We start from the raw sequence: 22,643 nt of genomic DNA, 5'->3' as shown, positions 1-22,643 counted from the left end.
TATTGCTGTGTGTGTGTGTGTGGTTTTAAAACGAGCACGCTGACCTCATTAGATTGATCATTTTTAGGGTCGTGATAAAGGTTCCTGTACTTGCACTTAAAAGCTTTCTCTCCGGTCTGCCAGTATGGCTCATCCTCGCACGACCGTCTGCATGATTCACTTGTGTGGGCAGGGTGGTCCGAGATTAACCATTCATCCACAGTAATGAGATGCTCTTGTAGCCCTATTTCATCATTGAAATAATACGCTCACACAGACTGCATTGACATGTCTTTAATTCTAATTCTTCGTTTTTCCTGCAAGTTTATCAATTTTATCCTCGCTGTGTTATTGCCCTGAAAAACAGGTTCAGTTTCTGTGATATCCATCCTGGTATTTGATGGTTAGTCCAGATTGAGGTGGTGGTTTTATCAAGTTGGGTTCAACCTTCCATTTTTTGGTGTTGCTTTTAATGATGGTTTTAACTTTTAAATATCTCTGGGAATTCAACTGGTTCACTGGATTTCAACAAAGACAGCGTTGTGGTCTTGTGTGGCCACACGGGACCACCACACACGAAACCAATTCATATCTCTTTGTGCATGTGTTTGTGTGCGTACTGTGTGTATAGCCAAAACTTTTTCTCAGGAATTCATCTTTTGTTCATTTCCTCAGGAATGTATCATTTGTAGTTTGAAATTCCCTCCCACAGTCACCGGATTCACCCATAGGTGACTGTAAGGGTCTTGCAGTAGTATGTCATGGCCACCCAGTTGGAGCACCTGTGTGTTCCACTGTACTCTTCTAACCTCTCAGTCTTGGATTTGATTTGAGGATGTGTATCCAGCTGCAAGCCGTTGATAACTCATTAGATATTTGTTGGCTTTCATAATAATAGATGAAATTGGATTTTGAACTGCTTGTATCGCTTGTGCACGGCTATGGCTTTTGAACTGTGACATTTAAGCGACTGCTTTGTAGTTAATAGAGTATTGACTGTGTCTTGGTCTCAGAGCCAGGAACAGAATGACAGAGACTTTCAAGAAAATGAGATTGTGTGATAGTTTAAAAGTTCATCTTGAAGCTTTTGTGGGGCCCAAACTTATACAAGCTATATGCCGTGCAAACTCTCCTCTTCACAACTTATGCTATCTAGACACAACATCTGATTCAGTGGATCTCAACCTATTTGAACTCAGGGCAACCCCCAAGTACAATTCTCAGTTAAACATTCAACAGCTAGGAACCACATAACATAGCACTAAGAAATATCTAAACAAGAACAAGCTATAACTAAAAACGCTAACACTAAGAAATAACTAGATTTTCAGATGTTTTCGTTTAATACTAATTTGTTGAGACTCCCTGGTTGCAAAGTTATCATAGTTTTCTTTTCAGTTTTATTGTTGTTTTCTTTTTTCTTTGTCTTAATTTTAGTAAAAGTTTTAGCAAATTCTTTTTATGTGCTTTTGTCATTGTATTATTTATTTTTTATGTTGCTATATTGGCAGTTTCAGCAGCAACAACATAAACAAATGTTATGAGGCCCAAACTTAACTTCCGGTAGACCTCCGCAAAGAATCAATAACTGTTGAGTAATGTTCATTTAATTTAATACAATTAATATACCAGGAAATATTATTATAAATGAATAATGACATAAATTATTATGCATAGCCACAAGATAACAAACCGAAGTTCGGCCTGGCTTGTGCGTCTGATGAAACCGTCCATAAAATAATTAATTTTTATTTCAGTTTTAGTTTGTTAATAGTTTTACAAACTCAGCTTAAAATTATTTCAGTTTATTGCTGAAGCAACATTTTTATTTTCATTAACTTTAGTTTATTATTATATAATAATGATATTTAGGCCAATATTTAATTGTATTTAAATAAACAAATGATTTAATAGTTTTTTAACTAGTATGTGTTATATGTAACAATATGTGTAGATTTCAAAATCAGACAATCTGTCCTTCCAAATTTAATGAGTACCTTTAGCGCTTGCCATTTGGACATGTCATAGATGCATTGGAGCGTTTGGGAAGCAAGTGTTGACAGTCAAGAGGAATGAGAGAAGGATGAGATTTCTCCCAGAACAAATGAGTAAAACAGACCCTAAAGCTGTGGCCCTTGGAGGGGTCTCGACCGCGAGGAGCTCATACAAGACATCTAATGAAGTCACATATTTGCTTCTGTTGATATATCTAATATCAACCCCTTTGACGTTTTACTGCAAAAATGATTTTCATCCAAAAGTAAAGTTCATTAAAATGCGTTATGTTCTGGTGTATATTATAAAAGATCTGTTTCACTTGTTAATCCTCGCCCACAGGCTTAAACTAACAAGGAATATTCATTCAGAATCTTAAAGGGTTTTATGTTTCATTCAGAAATATTTAAACAATTTGCCTTTAATGTTTTATTTGCCACTGAACTTGAAGTGAAAGTCACTAGCCTGCAGCTATTGTGGAGCTGTGTGTGAACTCTTGTTGATGGAGTTTTGGAGCGCAGGAATGATGGCGGAAGGCTGGGAACAGCCACAACAGACGATTACACAGCTAAGAGCTTAGCAGCTTTTTTTAAATGGAGGGGGCTGTTTTGGCCCCATCGTACTCTCCGCTCTGGATCACAGGTCAAGTCTGAGCTATAGATGGATGGAGCAGCGCGTCTCCACCCCCCTGAATCCAAGCCTACGGCTCTTTAAAGGAGGACTGTTGCTCCAGACTGCACTTTTGAGAGGAGCAAACTAACGCTGAGTATCTGCAAGAGTGCACAGACAGAATGTGGTACTGAGATTGTTTAGTTAGGTGATCAGAAAAGAAGAAGGGGAGAGAAGGCAAAACCAGAAATGAAGAGCTCAGAGATACGGGAGGAGACAAATGGACCTCAGAGGTTCAAGATGTTAAGAAGAGATGACCCGCGAAATGACCAAACCAGAAGAGGACAGCTCTGATGTACTAAACTGTGAGAAGAGAAGACCATGAGTGGAGAAACAAAGTGAAAAGAGAAGAGACAAAACCACAAAAGTAAAGATTCAAAACGGGAGAAGAAATGAGAAAGAAGTGAAGACTTGAGAGATGAGATGAGATGAGATGAGAGGAAAAGAGCCATAAAAACCAAAGAGAGACAAGAAGAGACGAGACAAGAAGAGACGAGAAAAGAAGAGATGAGTAAAGAAGAGACGAGAAAAGAAGAGAACTGTGGATCATATTAGATTGTCTCTAGGATAAAAGTCTTAGAGTAGCACAAAAGACTCTTGTGTGTGAATACATGTGGTCGACAGAAAAGTCTTGGACAGTTTTGTGCTGTTGGCAGAGCACCTGCGTAACTGTGTGAAGAAGTGAAGCGATTGTGTGTGTGTGTTTGTTTTAATTGTCATTTGCACCGTGACAGCAAAGTGAAGTCAAAGTCAGAGCGGCTAAACTCACCCCAGAGGACCTGATGTTAAAGCCCTGAGGAATAAACCCCAGACATGCAAAATCAAGAACTCTGAAGGTGAACGCCAGATGAAGAAGAGGAAATCCATCAGGAGATTTTGTTTGGCTGGAAACACGATTCATTGACTCGTCATCTGTTTCTCAGATTGTTTTCAGGTGGTTTTTCCCAGGGACTAAGACACAGAACGTTCAGCTTCTGCATAAACCATCAACCGTTAAAGCCAAGCAACACTTCTGTACGGAGTTTCTATGTTTTAGACCAATTACAGCCAAGTCTCGCACCTCTGTGTTCACCATTCATAACAGACAGCGCTTGGTGCTCCAGATGCATGATGGGATTTCTATTTATTGACCCACACAGAACCACTCAACATTCCTACAGTTGGAATCTAAACACTAAAAACTAGCTGCTGGGAAACGGAAATTGTTTCATATCCAAATATTCTGCTTAATTTATGGAAAGTGGACCATGTGTGGAATTCTAGTATTGGATGTATTTATTTAATGTTTCGAAAGAGGATTTGTAAAAGTACTCTTGTGGTTGTTTTTGATATCACTGTGGACGCTTTCCGGCTGGTCACATCGTCCTCAACTTTGTCTTTAAGATGCTGAAAGGCAGAAAGTTCAGATGTCCCATCTTGCATCCTCTGTTTTACTACAGTTTCATGCACAGAAGCGTCTTCTGTAAAATAAAAAATTGTGTCGGCTCCGAACACGGTGAGTCATATTCTTTTACCCCTTTTTTATTGCTCTGTTGCCAAACAAGTCTGCCCTGTTTTTTGGCATCCGCTCAGAGAGGAAAGGGGGTAAAACCCTTCTTGTCGTCTAGATTTAATATGTACCGTCTTTTACTTCGTGTCTGTGTCCGGAGACCCGGAAAGCTCAGTCAATCCAAAGCTTCCAGGAAGTCCGGCCTAATCCGCTCTCATGTGCATGCCACATGTGAATCACGTTTGTTTTCAGCTCTAATGCTGCAGACAAAAGACCAGGGCGAGGAAGGAAGCGTACGGTTTTCTTCCTTAAGAGTGTGAAGTGTGAAAGAAAAGCCTTCAGTCGGCTTTTACTTTGATGGGAGATTTCGTCTTTGACAAATTATGAGTGACAGGAGTGTGGCCATTTCGCTTAAGTTAAAACTAATCGTAAAGTCTCTAGAATAAAGTACAAACTGAAAATACACTGAATTGTTTGCCAAGTTGCCAATGAAGAATATTAACAAAAGTACATTTACATAAACTTCAACAAGTCAGACAATCAGATTCGTTATTATGTAAAATAAATAAATAACATATTTGACTTAGGTTGGTGTTGTGCTGCAAACACTCTTGTTTCTCTCATTTCAGGAATCTTTGGTCAGAAATTAGAAGAGACGGTTCGGTATGAGCGTCGCTATGGCAACAAAATGGCACCCATGCTGGTGGAGCAGTGCGTGGACTTTATCCGGCGCTGGGGTCTGCGAGAGGAAGGACTCTTCCGGCTGCCCGGACAAGCCAACCTGGTCAAAGAGCTTCAAGACGCTTTTGACTGCGGAGAGAAGCCGTCTTTTGACTGGTACGTCCCCATAACATTTGTTATCCAACTGAATCCAAGATCCATAGTATTTTTTGGTGTTCTTCTCTGACAAAGCTTTTTGTGAAACACGTTAATATATTTTAAGTAGGACTTTTTAAAAGTCCCTTCAGAATTATAGAAATGGCTCGCTTACACTTTAAAGGTGCTATGTGTCATTTTTTTGGAGGATCTATTGACAGAAATGCAAGGTAATGTCTTCAGAGGTGTATAAAGACCTCACATAATGAAGCTTGTGTTATGTATTTCTTACCTAAGAATGAGCTATTTCTATCTACATACACCGCGGTATCCTGCATAGAATTCACCATGTTGTTTCTACAGTAGCCCTAAGTGGACAAACTGCTCTTCAGAGATATGTTATCTCCTTCAGCAAAGAAGCGAAAACACGTCAACATCGTTGTCCTGTGAGAGCCGCCATAGTGCTTTGATAGGAAGGGGTAGAGCCGTTGGTTGAATTTGCAACCTCACCACTAGATTCCGCTAAAACCTCCACATTGCTCCTTTAAAACATTACATACAACCTGTATCACAGACTGGTTGCCTTAACACACCACATGTCCCTTTTAAAAAAAAATCCTCCTATTCAGTGACACCAAGCTTGGCAGAAACCACCAGCTGTCTCCAAATTTGTTTTCAGTCTGCAATTGTAGAGATGTCAGACCCCACAATCCCTCTGCCGGGAAGACGGCTCGCCGAATATTTAACACTGTTCATATTTAGAACATTCTTGTGTCTGATGCAAAGGTGATAATGATAAAGAGTATGTTTGCATGTGTGTTTGACAGTGAGGCTGTGGATACATTAAGTATGTCTGTTTTCTATGTGTGTGTGTGTGAGTTTGACATGTCCACTACAACAGCATGCATGACCCTATAAAAGATTCCCCAGCGTACCTACGCAACACACCCGGGAACTGTCGATAAATCCAGCTTGTTGCTGAGCTGTCATGACCCCAGATTCTTTACCGCACGGTTATGCTGTGCCTCGCTGTGATTTAGTACCGGGTTGCTGTTGCTCACATCATTAGAACTGCTGGGATAACAGCACAGGGACGCCTGGCCGCTGCATTTATACTCTCTCTCTAGAAAACATTTGTCATTTAAAATGTCCTTATCCTCCTGTTTCTCATTCTATGTTTCTAGCTCTTCCATCGTCCTCATTTGATGTATTGGACCGTTATATTATATAATAAGATAATCCATCTCTCCCCGCAGTAACACAGATGTACACACCGTGGCGTCTCTGCTGAAGCTGTATTTGAGAGAGCTACCTGAGCCTGTCATCCCTTTCTGTAAATATGAGGAGTTTCTGGCCTGCACCAAACTTATCAGCAAAGACCAAGATGCTGTGAGTTCTTTTATAAGATAAAACATCTTGTTTTGTTTTATTAGGTCAAAAATAGATGCAAACACACATGCAGACACAGATCAATGTTTTTTAACTTCAGTACTTCAGGGAGTGATAGAGAGTTGTTTTTAGATATCTTGGTGTTTTGTTCAGGTTTGCTTTTGAAGATTAATTAATTTTAACTTTCTAGATTTTCTTCAAAAGTGACTGCAGAAGTGCACGTTTAAACCTACAACATGTGGCTGGGCAGATTTTTAACCACAACTATCAAAAAGTTAACAGATAGATAAAGTTTTTAAGTTGATAGTACTTTTAACCTTGTTGTCACTCCACCTTTTGCTATTTCTCATTTTCCCTCAATTGAATTTGACTCCCACCACCAGGCAGAAAGAAAGCAAGCAATAGGACTCGGCACATCATCTTATTCTTAATAGTCGTCTTTTATCTGATATCCATCCATTCATTTTTGACCCTTAGGAAAAACAACCTCAATCTGAGTTTTAAGTTAAACCTTACCTTGCGCAAAATCTTTGTTAAGACAAAAGCACATGGTGGGACTTCGACAATTGAAATGAAATCATGGGCCAAAGGTTTGGAGCGAGATTTGTACTGTGAGAGTCCCTAGAGCGCTGTGCACGATTTTTAAAGCAGACGCAAAGCATCATGGCACCATGAAAGTTTTATTAGATATAATTGTATTGTGAGAAATAGGTTTATGGCGCAGTGCAGAAAAATCCTGCAGGGAAAACATGTCACGACCATCATACGCTCCAAAACAGTTCTTGGATCATTATCCTTAAATGTAGATATTCAATAATTGTAAAAACCATCGAACAGTAAATTCGGCTAATTGAAGGTATTAATTAAATACATGGTAAAATGAGTCAATTAGGAATATTTCAGATTGGCTTTAAGGACGTTAACGGCCGAGGAGGTTAAATTGTCTTGTTATTCAGATGCTGTATGATCGTGTACAGTGTAGAGTTACAGATCATTTAAAATTGGGTTACATTAATCCGTTTAAAGAAATGCATGAACGTGTTTTTTATTCAGGCCGTGTATTTAATGAATTGATTTTTCTGGCACTTTGAAGGGAATGAAGGAATTAAAAAGACAAGTGGAAGGTCTACCTCAAGTGAACTACAATCTGTTAAAATACATATGCAAGTAAGTGCCCTCTTTTTGATTTAATTTAAAATATTACTCTATAATGATTTTTCAATTGCATGCAAGTCACATTTATCTAACTATCATCTAGCTTCTAGTATTTGACTTTTATTTACTCATAATCATTTCAACATTTGACTGAAGATACACAGCTTGACATCGAACATCATTCTTTTTATTTATATTCTTAATATCTCAAGAATATTTTTTCATATAGAGACTTCTCTAGCTGAAACTTTATGGTAATGTATAGTTCAGAAAGTGTGGGAACCCGACTATGGAATAATTTTTTTTATTTCTGTCTAAACATTTGCTGAGTTTTGTTTGGCACTCATTAAGAACCTTCTGTCCCGGCCAGGTTTCTGGATGAGGTGCAGTCCTACTCAGGGGTGAACAAAATGAGTGTCCAGAATCTTGCAACAGTCTTTGGGCCAAATATCCTGAGGCCAAAAGTCGAGGATCCAGTCACTATAATGGAAGGTTTGTCTTTCCATCCAATCCCGCACACTGTAGAGTCTCTTATTTTCTGTGTTTGGCAATGAATACATGTTCGTCATGTGTGCAGGCACGGTACTGGTCCAGCAGCTAATGGCGGTTCTGATCGGACGGTATGACGTTCTGTTCCCGCTTGAAGAGGACAGCACCCTGGAGCTGGTCAATAACAACAACAACGAGCCTCAAAAACGGCCGACAAACGGTCAGCTACAAAACACAGAGAACAACAACACCAGCGGCGTACGACAGTGTACCTGGGACACACCCGAATCCCCCAGCCGAGCTCCACTGGACAACGGCTCCCCCCGGTCGGGAAGCCCTCGTAACGGATTCACCGGCCAGCGGTTCGATCTGACCCGCAGCCCGCCACTCATGGTAAAGAAAAATCCGGCGTTCATCAAAGGCAGCGGTATCGTCACCAACGGCTCCTTCAGCTCGTCCTCGACGTCCTCCGGCGAAGCTAATCAAGAGAAAAATCTGACTCTTCCCAACATGGGCACCCTGCAGGCCCGACGGACTGGCGCGGTAAAAGGTTTGGGTACAAAGATGGGGGTTCAAAACGGTATTGTACGAATGGGCGTGTCTAGCGCAGACATGACAAACGGGACTTTGAATGGACGTCACGGACTGTGGGCGGTCAATAGTCACGTCACAATGCGGGAGGGGAAAATCCCAAACTCAGAACACCAGCAAAATCGACTGTCTACGTACGACAACGTCCAAATCCAGCATCAGATGCAGCAGATGCAACCCTGTCTCAGCAGCAGCTGTGAGGACAAGCAGAGCGTAGACAGCGCCACTTGGTCCACCTCATCTTGCGAGATCTCTCTTCCGGAGAACTCCACCTCTTGTCGCTCTTCGACAACCACTTGCCCAGAGCAGGATTTCTTCGGCAACAACTTCGAGGACCCGCTGTTGGACGGGCCGGTACAGGAAGACAACGGACGGCTGGCGGACGACAGGGAACAGAGGACCAGTAACGGAGGCAGACGGGGAAGTAGAGGAACCAGTAGCAGCGATAACAGCGATACGGTTGCCGTCGCTAATGGACCCACCAATCACAGCGCACTACACAGCCTAGTGGCCAGTCTCAAACAGGAAATGGTCAAACAGAAAAATGAGTATGAGGCCAGAATCAAAAGGTGAGAGTCGTGTACTGCTGTTGCGTTTTGGGGATTTAGTACATTATTTTGAGAACTTCCTTTTTAATCTCTCTGTAAACTTTTGTAATTGTGTATAATAATCCTTTCCTTCTGTTCTGTGTAGTCTTGAACATCGAAACCTAGAATTGGAGACCGTGATGGCAAATCTACATGAAGAGCTGGACCAGGAGAAGAAGAAGTACACCATGGTGGAGATCAAGCTGAGGAACGCCGAGCGAGCCAAGGACGATGCGGAGAAGAGAAATGAAATGCTGCAGAAGGAAATGGAACAGTTTTTCTCTACCTTCGGAGACCTGACCGCAGACCCGCGGCGACCTGACCGAGCCAACACCATCTGGATTCAGTGAGGAGGCATGTTGGACATTAACATTTTCATTCAGGCCTGCCATTAACTATTATTTCTGTACATTGTGTGGGCTGTGCTCAGATAGAACTAAATGAACCTTCACGGCAGAGCAAGACCTATTGAGCCAAATTTCAGAGATGAATTGACCAGCTGTTAAATTATGTTTGGATTTGTTGAGAGAGATGATTTGATGGTGCTACTTGGATCTCGAGAACAGCATAATACAATAGAATGCTTTGAATCATGGTCATGGTTTGTGGAAAGACAAGCGCGTTAACTTCAGATGAGTGTCATGAATGGAGAGAAATAAATGGAGTCTGCTCTTTGAGAGCATTGATGAAGAAACTCGTGACTGTCGCAGTTCTTTACTGTTGAATTGGTTACGTACACGAACGGAGATGGAAAGCGCTTGAAGGACAACAGAACCACAAATGTCACTCACATTCTTTATGTGATCCAACCAAATGTGTCCGAAATAGATCCACCTTGTGTATATAAAGCAAAATTCCAAGATGAAAAGCAATGTCTGTATAAATGCAAATTGAATATATTCATGTATGTGCGGATATTTAAAGAATTCTTAATGTGTTACTTATAAGTTTTGTATCAAGGCTTTTCCTTGCACTTACTGGAAACATATGGATTGTTTTTTTTCAGAATGGTACGAATATGAGATGTTGGCCAAGAGTAGCTTTTGCCTCTTTAAGGTCCAGTGTATGAAATTGAGCGGCATCTAGTGGTAAGGTTGCGGATTACAACCAACAGCTCACTCCACCCCTCACTTTCAAAGCACTACGCTGGCTGATACAGAACTAAGATGTCGTCACGTTTTCGCGTCTTTGCCGGAGGAGATAACGTATTTATGAAACGCAATATGCCGAGCAGTTTGTCCGTTTAGGGCTAACATAGAAAAATACATGTAAGGGGACCCGTGGTGTATGTAGATAGGAGTAGCTCATTCTAAGGTAACAAATACATGACGCTCCATTATATGAGGTCTTTCAACACCTGAAGACCTATTTTTGTGTATTATGTTGCATTTCTGCCAAAAGATCCCCCAAAAATGACACACTGGACCTTTAAATTCATCTTTACATCCTGTAAATCAAGACTAAAAATATGTAGACTATTCAACTGATGTATATGTATATGGTTACATTAGAATGATTGCAATCCAAGTGTGGCAGATATATTATTTGTAAACCAAATGTTTGAATCAAAACATTTAAAATTCAAAACTTGACATATTAACACTTGGACGGAAAAGTAATAAACAAGAAAATATTTCAGCAACATAAACAAGCCCAAAGTAACATCACTATCTGTCCCCGATATACAGTAAGCGCTTGTGCATGATGTCACCGATTGTGGGTGGGGCCTGTCTCATAGTTCTCATAGAGTCTGGTACACCACTGAAAGAGACCTGTAAATATCTTATTTGCGCCGCACATCATTTGCTTTAAGGATGTCTGGAGAGACTCGAATGCAGTTTATGTGTCCGTTTTCAGATCACACATCTGTGTTTTTTGTTCTTTGCCTGTTTGTAATGGATACTCACAGCTGTCCATGCTTCTACTGTAGCCCGATGCATTCAGTGAAATGCAATTAAATTATGTAAACCTTATTCCAACTGTGTCTTTCATTGCCTTCTTTCATCGTCATTTGTGCATCGGTCGCTGGGGTCGATCACACACGAAATCGCAGGGTGGTCTGATATTTACAGCAACAAAAATCACAACATTTAAAAAAGAACGAAAGACTCGATCAAGATCCCTTTGTGAAATGTCAGTTTAGTAACATTTACCCCAGGTGGTTGTGTGAGGTGTGAAATAAATCATGCAGAATGACTCAGAATACAACAAAAATAAGATGTTGACCCGATGTTGACTTTGTTTTAGAAGGCTGGATATTTTTTCTTCTTTGTTGGTCCTGGTTGGGCTTCATGTTTTCTCACAACATTGCAAGTGTGCTTTTTTTATTTATACACGCAGATGTGGATGTCCAGTTCTAAAAAAATGTTTCTTAGGAATCTTGCATTGTGTCACACAACATACGTCAGCTTTTTCTAACCATTTTTGTTTCATAAATATGAGGGTTTGCAACAACAATGGTGTCTAAATATTTAACTTTGCTACCCCAGTGCACCGTGGGAATGTCTTTCAGCGTAACGGTGCAGTGGACCTGAAGACACGAGAGGACGGCCAGCGTTCTCCATCCCTGCGACAGGCCTCTACAGGCATCTGAGGGTCGTGTAGCTCTCAAACCCCCCACCTTTCTTCACTAGATAATAGGCTTATACAGCCTGAAAAAAAGTAAAACCGAAAGAATACACACCTCTGGAAGCGCAAGTTCTTCTCATGCAGACCTCCGGCCTTTGTTGTCGATTCATTGGGCAGAAGTTTACAGAACAAAACCTGTCTAATGCAATGCAAGTCGCTTTGTAGAAAAGCGTCTGCCAAATGCCTAAATGTAAATATAGAACGCCATAACCCCCCCCCCCTTTATCTTAAACACATTATTTTGAGGATTTACGATTTTCCAAAGTTAAAGTCTAAACCTGTAAACCTGATATGTAAGCCACACATCTCATTACTTTGTTTGTCATTTAGTTACTGTTTAAAGTGTTAAGTTTCATAAATCCTATTTTCCCGTTAAACATTGTAAAGCTGATTTGAAACAATCTGTATTGTATGAAGTAACACGAAAACAATGAAAATCTATAGTATGGCCCTATTTGGTTAACATAAAAGATTTGCATACAAAACTGCTGTTGTAGTAATTCTTCAATCACCATAATATTGATCACAATGTTGATATTTTATCTAAGTTATAGACAATCTACTCTGTGTTAAATTTTCGTTGTAACCAAACACACAAAAGGAATCAACGCAGATGTCATTAAGACCTTTCATCCATTTATTTCTTATACTATTTCTGTGATTAAACTTACATAACACATGTTATGATGATATCCAATAAATCAGCCCTGTTGTTTGGCAAGCGTGATGCATGCTAAAGGCCAACTCACATCGCACAGACAGTTGGCAGTTGGGTTTAGAATTTAATGAAAAATAACTAATAAATGTGAACGTTGCCCGGACAGACACCGACAAACTAGTGAGAGCGACTCAAGCCTGACTCGGAAAAAATGGATAATCCTGTAACCACAATGAAAATTTGACTGTTACTAATGTCTAAAGAGTTTGTTTGCGTTTGTTGGAAAAGTATATCACACTGCTCAGACACAGACAGAGGTATCACGCTGATCCAACAAACACAGACAGACGTGTCTGTCGGCATCTGTCTGTGCGGTGTGATTTGGCCTTTAGAGTCCATGGCTGAACCGTTTGGATGAAGAGGATCACTTTACCTGCTCTTGGATTCTGACAAGTTTCTTCGAATAATGACACGGACCCCCATCGAACTGAAATCTGAAGGCGGTGTTCAGATGTTTCGTAAATCTCTTGATAAACAGCAATCCCTTTCTCACAGTTCATTCAAAGTACATATGCATTGAATAATATACGTGCTATTTCTAGATATGGTCATGAATATTATGGTTGGTGAGAGATTAGTGTTCATATAACTTGTATATCACTTCGTATAAATGTATACACAGTTACCCCCCCCAGGGGTAATTCAAGAAAAACAGACACAACTTCAAGATCAAAGGTTGTTTATTTTCAGTCACATACAGATATTTATATTACATACACAGTACCTTTAAAATGTTGGGTGCGAACAGCAATCCATCAGTGCTGTTTAAATCTTTAATGTTAATTTATTTTTCTTTTTTTCCAACCATCTCGTCTTGCATTTTGAGAATAATTTGATTAAAACAACAGCCTGGAGCAGGACGTGTGAAATGGGTTTACATTTCAAAAAGCACTTCGTAAAGAACCTCAGTCTCCATCTTAGGCTCTCAACAACAACGCCTCACCGACAGAACAGAAAGAGATGAAAGTTTTAAACCTCCCTCTCTCTCTCTCGCTCTCTCAATCTCTCTCTTTCTCTCTCTCTAGGTCTAAATGAAATCAAACTGACCTGGTTGACTGAATTGAACGTCACCACGAGACTCATCACATTAGCTGTAGCACATGGTGTGAATTCATGATCAGGAAAACAACTAAGAGTCGTGTCATTGCACTACTGTGACACTTGACACTGAGATGCCTTTCTAAAAAAATTAAAGAGAAAGAAAGACAGAAAATGGGACAGGAGGCAAGGAACAACGCTGTTTGTATTGCTTTGTGTGTTTTTTTTAACGATTTTATCGATGGTGTATATATTGTGCAGTTAGTTTTCAATAAAATATGCACTCATATGACTTTCATTTCAAATATGACGGATGAACTATTGGATGGTGTTGTCGAGTGAACATGCGTTTATTTGACGACAATATAAGATTAGATAATGAAGGATCTACATAGGACAAACATGTCTAATCTGATTGAAAAAGAAAACTACTGGGAATAAGTTATACAATTCTGTTTTGTAAGCGTGATGTTTCTTAAACAGTACGGCCACCGCCTCGACCAATCCGTTCAATTATGACATCACAATAGCGCATTTTTAAGACACGTCAAGTCATTTTCATTCTCAAGGTTCCTGTTCACAAACTGCAACTTCACTGTTACAAGACAAAGTCAAACTTTACAATACAGCACTTTCGGTTCATTCATCTCTGCAATTCAGTACTTTTTACCATATTGTGACATCACACTATATCACTGTTTGACCTGCAAGTATAATGGACGCTGGTTTCATGTAAGTCGCTGTGACGACCGAAGCAGCATTATATCAGTGTGAAAAGTACGTCGAACATTCAGTGTTGACATCCACATGAATCAAAACATTTTAACAAAGGATCCCAACAGCTTCAACCGTTTCACTTGAAGCACTGTGGGATACCGTTCTCCCGGACTGATGTTTAAACTTGTTCCAACGTTTTACGCAAGATCAGTACATTTCATAACGTAGTGCCGTTTTCCAAATAGAAGACCGTTGGAGACATGAATTCCAAAATCAACCCTGTGTGTGACCCAACGGCTATCCATAACAGGGTCCTTTCGTTGTAAAACAACCAGTATAAAATGCAAGATGACAAATCACATTTTTCTCTGTCTATTCTAAAATGAAACGCAATCAACAAATTGGATACACAACGCGACCATTTACAATCAGTATTGAATTCTAACAATTGAAATACAAAAGCTACTGTGTTTACGTGTACATGTCCACCCTGTTGTAAAATCGTCAGCAGCCATATAAGAAGAGACCGGAGACCTCCCAGAACCCCTCTGTCCTTCAGAGATGATATGTATTTGTTTCATATGTTATAGCTTCTCGTACGAATGAATATTTGGGGCTGATTCCTATGGCAACAAATTGGCGATTTCGGGTATTTTGGTACTATTCTTGACATTCGACATTTATGCATTTGGCAGACGCTTTTATCCAAAGTGACCTACATTGCGTTATACGATAAATTTGTTTACAAGTATGTATTCTCGCGCAAACGTTTACAAAGAATGGAACGGCTTTCAAAATCGTGAGGGTTTTTCTACACTTAAGAGAGGAGCACCTGAACGATTTGATTTAGCTCTTGTCAGAATATGCAGTAAAGTCATTCGCAAATACGGGTCGATGGATGATATCAGAAGTGTGACTTGATTGTCATTCAACGAAAAACGAAAATGAGCAATGTTTCTTTTGAGGTCATTCAAACATCAAAACAAACACGATCATGTAACCATTAACGCAAAATAAACTCACGTGTTATTAAAAATATAAATTTCATTGAAACTGTAAACAGAAAAACATGAGAGTAGGGCAATAAAAGGTCAAACGATTTAAGTTACAAAACCAAAATTGTGTGAATTTCACCCCTTTATTTAAATGTTTTAGTACACGGATCATACTGGATAAATACAAGGTACAAAACAAAAGCGTACAACTTAAATATTATATGTTCTTCATTAGGTTTATTCAAGGAAGCCAATCTTTATCTATTACTTAAAACATCAGTTGTGTGCGTTTGAAAGTTGAAACTACATTACTTGGGTTACATTGATGGAAAATACAGTGTCCCCAAAAATGTGGCCATTTAAACCACACATTCAAATGTATGAATGCCACTCCATTACATAACAAAATATCGAAACAAATGGCATGGTAATGTTTAGAACTACACCTGTTGTAAAAAAATATTATTTTGGGAGCAGTTGAAAGTAAACTGCGAAAATCTGAAAAGTAAAATGAAAAGAATTTGTTTGATGTTTCTTATCTTTACGTTTTGGCTAAAGTGTCCACATGCTTTCGGGGTCACTGTAGTTTCTGGGGTCTGGACCACGTTCTCAAGTCTAAACATAAAGTGACTCAGAAAACTGAATTGACAAACAAATCTCTACACTACAGAATTGACATCAACGGGGGTCTTTTCAGGGATTGGGTAAACAGACCTGGCACATCCGACACCCTCAGTGACACGGTCACCGCCTGGGCAACACCTCCACAGTTTCCCTTTCAGAACTGTATTTGTGTTTTATGAGAAGAAACTGCATTACATCAAAGGCACTTCCCAAATTCAGGCTCCGACAATAAATAGGTTTAATAAATAAACTCCTACTATGAAATTATTATCTATATGCTCCGTGTTTAGGTAGTAAGCAAGTTCAGACGACACAGATTTGAGGAATGAGATTAGTGTATGCGGATGCAAACGGGGAACAAAATGTCAGAGGGGGTGAGGATGAGACACATGCTTTCAACCTGCGTTCGTCTCAGCAACACGTTGGCGATGGAACGCCCCCCTTCAACACAAATCTGTAGCACACAGAAACCAAGTGCCGTTCTGTGGTGAAGTTACAGCATGCGATGCCCGTCTAGGCGGGGCGTATTTAGGGTGAGTTTCACAAATACGAAGCCAGGACTGTTGAAAATGATCCTTAATATACAAAGCTGGAAGAGTGAGAGAGGATGCTTGTATCCCCCCCGGCCCCCCAAGGCTTCCTTTAGAGCGAGAAAACCGTCCCACGCTCATTCCCAAATCCGCTTCATTTAAATGTTATATAAACAAGGATTCTCTATATTGGTATATGTTAGCTTATTACGTTTGTTTTTTCTCTGACCATGCACTACAGGCAAAAGGGAACAGGTGACAGCTGTGATGTGGCAAGGTGTGCAGGTACTCCCTCTACTGGCCGACAGTCCCATTGCCTCGCTGCTGTACAGAATTACATATATACAAAAGATAGGGGCGCCACTTTACATTGAACCTTAATAGGCGCACGAACACACCAGCCTGTCCGAAACCGCCCCGAAATGTACGCACGAGCGAAAAACCATCACATCTAGGAAGAAAATAGGTGGTCGATATTGTACACTGCTGATTAAAAGAAAAGCCAACCCGCCACATCCACTTAAGCACAGAAATTCGCAAAGTGTTAGATATAAGCCAGTCAAAATGTACACTTTACAGAGATGCCCGATTACCTCCTATTTTATTTTCTCTTTTTTGAAATGCCATATGAGGGGGATTCAAAGCAACTAGATTTGCAAATATACATATTCAGACGTCGTTTTCTTTGAATGAAAATGCATTCTTACAATTCGATGATACATATTTTACGTTTATGTGTGTTTTTGTGAAACCACATTTTCATATCTTTTACGTTTTGAGAGCACGCAGATGGTTGGGGTTTGCACGCGCCGTTCACCTTCTGAAGAACATGGGGTTGCGCAGGCAGGCGGTTAGTCACCTGCAGCACCCCAGCGGTCCTGCGGAGGTCTCCAGGCTGCTGTCGGTGTCGGAGGCCAAGGTCTGGTCGGTGGACATGGAGGAGATATCGTTGACGGACGAGGAGGGAGGGAGGCTCTCGCTGTCATTCACGGCTGCACCTGCGCTGAGGGAAGCAACGAAAAACGGTTACAACGAAAAAAAAGAACCGACGACGCAGAGCATCAGTACGACAAGCGATCCCGTATCAGTACAAGAACGACATAAATGTGTACAAATATCGCACGGCGATGAAAGAGGAGTCTTTAAGGATGGAGTCCATGGATTACAGTATTTGATGTGTGTCGATATGCAGTTGCTAGGGCGTTTCTTTTCTTTTTGTTGGTTGAGTTTAAAAGAACCCGGGTATAGTATAATCCTTAAAGGGACAGTTCGTCCAAAAATTGTAAATGTTATATTTATATTCATTTAGCCTCATGTCATTCAAAACCTGTTGACGGCTCTTCTGAGAGACACGAAAGAAATATATTAGAAATATGTTAGTGGTTTTGTGTCCAAACAATCGAAGTCAATCGGGTTCGGTGTTGTTTGGCTGCCAACGCTTTTCAAAATATCTTATTTTGTCTTCTGCAGATAAAAGAAAGTCAAACAAATCTGGAATGAAATAAGAGTAAATGATGAAAGAATCCAATATTAATGGCGATGCTTGAAAACACACAAAGCAACCTTTAAACAGTAAGGATAAGCTTGTGCGTCAACTGAATTGTTTCTACGTGTGACCCCATATGCATTCAAAGGTAAGAAACAAATACGTTATCCACCACCAGGTGTCGCTAACGCACCATAAAAATGAACATATCTAACAGAATGTATTTTTCATCGTTTTGGAGAGAATTTCTTCCAAATCAAAAAAACAATCTTATTCGGTTTCAACAATCGACTTGTGCCAAATTTGATCAGCAGCAAGGCAATTGCTTTTAGTTACCCTCCTAAAACAACTTTCTGATAACATTAAGATCCATTAACTTCAATGACATCTTTCGTTTTAATAGAAAGCGGCTATGAAATGTCCATTCAGTGTTGTGAACACGACGTGTTTTTATGTAAGATGGATGGTTAAAACATGCAGGTTTGGAGTGGCAGAACCCACACGAGATGGTGAAAGATGATAAAAGCAGAAAAAATGATTGGTGGGCGACACTGGGTGGGTTTTAATGCTGAAACTGTCCGTCCCTCTTTTCTATTTCTCCCTTTTACTCAACAGAGACGTGCCACGCCAGCAAAATATAGTAGCTTTGGTTATCAGATCACATTCAGCATCACAGAACCGTGGAAGAACCGTACAGTATCACCACAAGGATCAAATCTCTACGACCTCTTTGTGTTACCCCTAATTCTCAGTTGCTGACACGGCAAGAAGGATGGGATTCTTTCGGAATCAGTGTATTGTCTTTCATGCATTATCTTTGCGTTTCTTCGAGAAAGAAAAACGTTAAGCTCTTTGCGTTATGCACATTATATTTATTATTTATTTGCTAGACGCTTTCAGTCGTTTTAGGTTGTCTTCCCCGAATTTAGCGAGCGTTTCCTCTTCTCTGTTCCTACGACCATCAGGTTAAACTACAGTAACACCCCGACATCTGTTTCTCCATCGCTCTGGTTTTTGAGCCGATTCGCTGTCATCAGAGTAATGGAGTCATATACGTTACACGCATGTAATTACGGTGACCGTCCGAGTGGAAAAGCAGAGTTTCAGCTACATCGCTGCGTTCTCGCTTACAGAGCAGCAACGCTTCAGTCATCTTCATAAAGAAGCCCTCCAGCATCCGAAAGACCATCATAAATCTCAGATTTCTACTGCAGAGCGTCTGAAAGGACAACATCTCCAGACCCTTAATAACACAGGGGGAGGAGGAGAGAGCATTGATTTTCACCCCAGTACAGTACTGCAGGTTTAACCGAGCACACAGGGCATCACTCTCTTTAGTATAAAAACTGAAGCGCATCTATAAACAAGAGTCTTTAAGATATCTCTGATACAGCTTTTAAAACACAACCAATATAGTCCAATGTTGAATACATTATCGTGTTAAGTTACATAACGTACTTCAGAAGTAAAAAGCATCAGACTCATATTTTGAGATTTGAGATCGTTCTTTTGTGAAACACACTGTGAACTATTTATTTTCTATCCTATAAAATCCTATAAAACAAATACATTTCCTTGAGAAGCAAAATATAAGGCATGTTATAGGAAAAAAAAATTCTATTGGCAGTTCTCTCTTATGAACATTGTTCTTGTTCCTCTAGCTAAACCTGTACTTATGTTAGATTTACTAAAAAAGCACATTTTTGTTATGTACACTAACTCCGATAGTGACATATACGTACACTGGTGTGAAATACAGAGCTGCATTGCGACTGCTTTCTTCAGCACAACATTTAATTACAAAGAGGGGAGACCGGTGGACTGAGAGAGAGAGAGAGAGAGAGAGAGAGAGAGAATGAGGCCAAAGGAAAACAGACAACTCAAGCAATATACTGTAATGTTTAAAATCCCGGCAATAAACAATAGACAAATGCAGGCGCCCAGCAAACCGATCTATAATAATGTCATTATAATATATCATTGGAGGTTTGTGGGAGGTAAACATCAAGATCTGCAGCTGCTTCTGCGTTCAACATCAAGTCTGTCACCTTCTCTTACTGCTGCAGGATTCCTACTGCAGATACACAACATACGCACATAGACACACTGCCCTCTACAGGTCCACCTGAGAAACACACGCTGCACACTGAACTCAATGTCCCAGAAACCTGAAAACAGACGCTTTCGTTTCCATTTCATGGCTTTGCCGGATGCTTTTATTTTAAGTTTGTGAAACTCATATGTATCATGAACAAAAACAAATATTCCAGGCTGAATATTTCATTAAAATGAATTTGAATGAATAATGGTTTGATTATTATTGAGTTGTTTTGTGTAAAACACGTTGTACCGTGGACTCCAACCTTATGAAATATGCACACACAGTCACAACAAATATACAGCGTGATACTTTACACGTGTGTACATCTTATAACATTAGTACGCAAATTGTATAACATTTTAGTAACTTGTCAGCACAGCAGAGAACACATTCCTAAGTTTTTTATATTGAATTATGGATTGTCATTTTTTACAATCGTGTTGCATTTGTTGACATCGAGCCATAAAGAAAAATGCATTCCCAGTAAATTCAGCACACGACTATACACACTGTACCGCATCCCTTTCAAAGATCACTATGGTAACCACAGCATCAGCCAAAATTCTCTTTTTCTTAATGAAATGACATTTGCTATTGCTGCTACACCAAGGCTAAAATAAATATGCCTAAAATACTAAACGAAACAATTCGGAAGATTCCAGTTTTTGCAGAGATCCTTTCGTATGGTATATTGAAATCTGTGCTTACCGTGGTGATTTTAGTAAGGGCTCGTAGATTCAACATTACAGTGATAAAAAGCACATTACGAGATGGGAAGGGAACAGGGACACATGGAGATAGTGTTTTTTTTCTCAAAAACAGCTGAAATCACTTTAAATTCACTTACAGAAGCATATCTTATGCACAGAGAGTACCTGAGGGAGAGGGCTGTCCCTTCACCACACCATTCTTAGTTCTCTCTTCAAAGTTCATCACCTCTTTGTAGATGAGCTCTGGAACAGAGATGGGAAAACACAGAGAGAGAGATGTGAGATTATTTATAACACTGCAAACAATTTATGATTTTTTCATTAAACTAAAGATGTTTGGTAGTGGTTTGTGATACAGCATTATATGCACGCGTGTAATGTACCGCTGTATCTCTTCAGTAAAATATGTCGAGTGTACGTTATGAAATGTCCATACGAAGGCCTACCTTTCCATTCATCAATCGAGTGTTCCCTCTCATCTAGCTGTTTATCATAGATCTGTGGAGGCGGCTGAAAAAGAGAGAAAGACTTTAAAAAATGAAGTGCGAGTAACATTGAGTGTATCTTCTCTATTTGCTTTACTTAAATTTCACCAATGTTCGTCTTTAATCTCTCTCTGAAAACCCCCATTCATTTAACATTGCAGTTGTGGATGCACATTTACAGCAGTTACAGTGAATATGTTCTAAACATCGATGAAAATTTTAATAGAAAAAGAAGAGACCAGATTTTTTATAATGTTAAACATCGCCCACATTTTACCTTGCAGTGTTCAAATTTGTCGTCATCATTGTTTATTAATATCTGAGACACTGCAAAGTAAAATGTTTCTTTCACCCTTGTGTAAACATGGACCAAACACCGGCATCAGTAAGACAGAAGCGCAGAAGAGACGAGATAAGACAGACAGAGATTATCATTTGTGTAAAGATGCCATCTATCCTAAAACCATATCTGGGCAGTCCAGGTGACTTGGCAGAGAGAGATTACACAGGTAGCATTGTGGGAAAACTATGTTTTCTTTATTCACAATGAACCTGAATATCTATCTTTCAGTTTGATATGCAATTTGTAATCATTTCTAAACTTTCCGAGTTGAATGTCAAGTTCTTTTCAGTTACGTTATTGCCTTCATTTACTGTTCAGTCGACCTGAATTGACGGAAAGGTCAGGGCGACTGGTTTATCAATGCCACTATAAAAATTGACGTCGTAATGTAAGACAATATTTTACAATTTAAAAAATATGAATATCACCTTAAGGTTAGTTTACACTACCGACAAACACTAAAAGCAACAAGTTGTTTGATAGAAAACAGTTTATAATGTTGGCGTTTGATGGGGCAGTGTGAACTAGTGTTACATTAAAAACAACTTGGATGAATAAATCCTCTGCACTTTCTAAAGGATAAGTACACAATACAGACACACACAGTGCACACCCTACAAATGCCATTGTCAGGCCAAATATATATTTTTTGATCGTTGTCTTTGGAAAAAAAACATCAATTCATGTCACAAATAGATCTGTATGTGAGTGTTTTGTTCCCATGTGTAAAATGGTCTTTATTTACCATAGATATGTGATGATTCCTGGCCTTCATCAGAGAAAGAGAAATATCAGAGAGAAGGAGAAGACAATATCACACTAATGAAGACGTTCATGGATCATAAAACAAACCAGTTTGGAAAAATTCAGGTTATCGACTATTCTCTATCAACACAAATGTAAACAAATCACGTGACATTAATGGAATCTACATTTTCTACAAGACAAAACAGTGTTAGCTAATATTTTGCAGGTTTGACCGAGGTCAGAATGTACATTTTGCTTTAAAACAAACTTGTTGCGTCCTTGAAAGCCCCTTTGAAATGTTGCAGATGGGCTCTTTAGACAAGAACACGATGTCAGAAGCAGACAGATGCACAGAACCCAAA

At 39.7% G+C, this 22,643-nt stretch overlaps 2 protein-coding genes across 9 annotated transcripts in view; one reads left to right on the top strand and one right to left on the bottom strand.

The window, feature by feature from the left end:
- Positions 1 to 11,131, top strand: part of arhgap24 (Rho GTPase activating protein 24) — a 70,867-nt gene extending 59,736 nt beyond the window's left edge. For both annotated transcript variants that reach the window (XM_079486439.1, XM_079486440.1), the window contains 6 exons: positions 4,762 to 4,969; positions 6,205 to 6,337; positions 7,431 to 7,504; positions 7,863 to 7,984; positions 8,070 to 9,141; positions 9,266 to 11,131. In XM_079486439.1, coding sequence (XP_079342565.1) covers positions 4,762 to 4,969; positions 6,205 to 6,337; positions 7,431 to 7,504; positions 7,863 to 7,984; positions 8,070 to 9,141; positions 9,266 to 9,509 — 1,853 coding nt within the window. In that variant the 3' untranslated portion in view covers positions 9,510 to 11,131. The remainder of the gene's footprint in view (positions 1 to 4,761; positions 4,970 to 6,204; positions 6,338 to 7,430; positions 7,505 to 7,862; positions 7,985 to 8,069; positions 9,142 to 9,265) is intronic.
- A 2,038-nt stretch (positions 11,132 to 13,169) lies between these two features.
- Positions 13,170 to 22,643, bottom strand: part of mapk10 (mitogen-activated protein kinase 10) — a gene marked incomplete at its 5' end in the record, with an annotated part of 46,515 nt that continues 37,041 nt past the window's right edge. For 3 of the 7 annotated variants that reach the window (XM_079487215.1, XM_079487216.1, XM_079487220.1), the window contains 4 exons: positions 15,369 to 17,407; positions 20,872 to 20,949; positions 21,153 to 21,216; positions 22,280 to 22,303. In XM_079487215.1, coding sequence (XP_079343341.1) covers positions 17,265 to 17,407; positions 20,872 to 20,949; positions 21,153 to 21,216; positions 22,280 to 22,303 — 309 coding nt within the window. In that variant the 3' untranslated portion in view covers positions 15,369 to 17,264. Of the gene's footprint in view, positions 17,413 to 20,871; positions 20,950 to 21,152; positions 21,217 to 22,279; positions 22,304 to 22,643 lie in introns of all 7 variants that reach the window. The other 4 variants (XM_079487217.1, XM_079487219.1, XM_079487218.1 and 1 more) reach the window with 2 other exon arrangements.

The sequence above is a fragment of the Barbatula barbatula genome, assembly GCF_947034865.1.
Source record: "Barbatula barbatula genome assembly, chromosome: 22".
Taxonomy (NCBI): Eukaryota; Metazoa; Chordata; class Actinopteri; order Cypriniformes; family Nemacheilidae; genus Barbatula; species Barbatula barbatula.
This window is presented reverse-complemented; position numbering and strand designations above follow the sequence as displayed.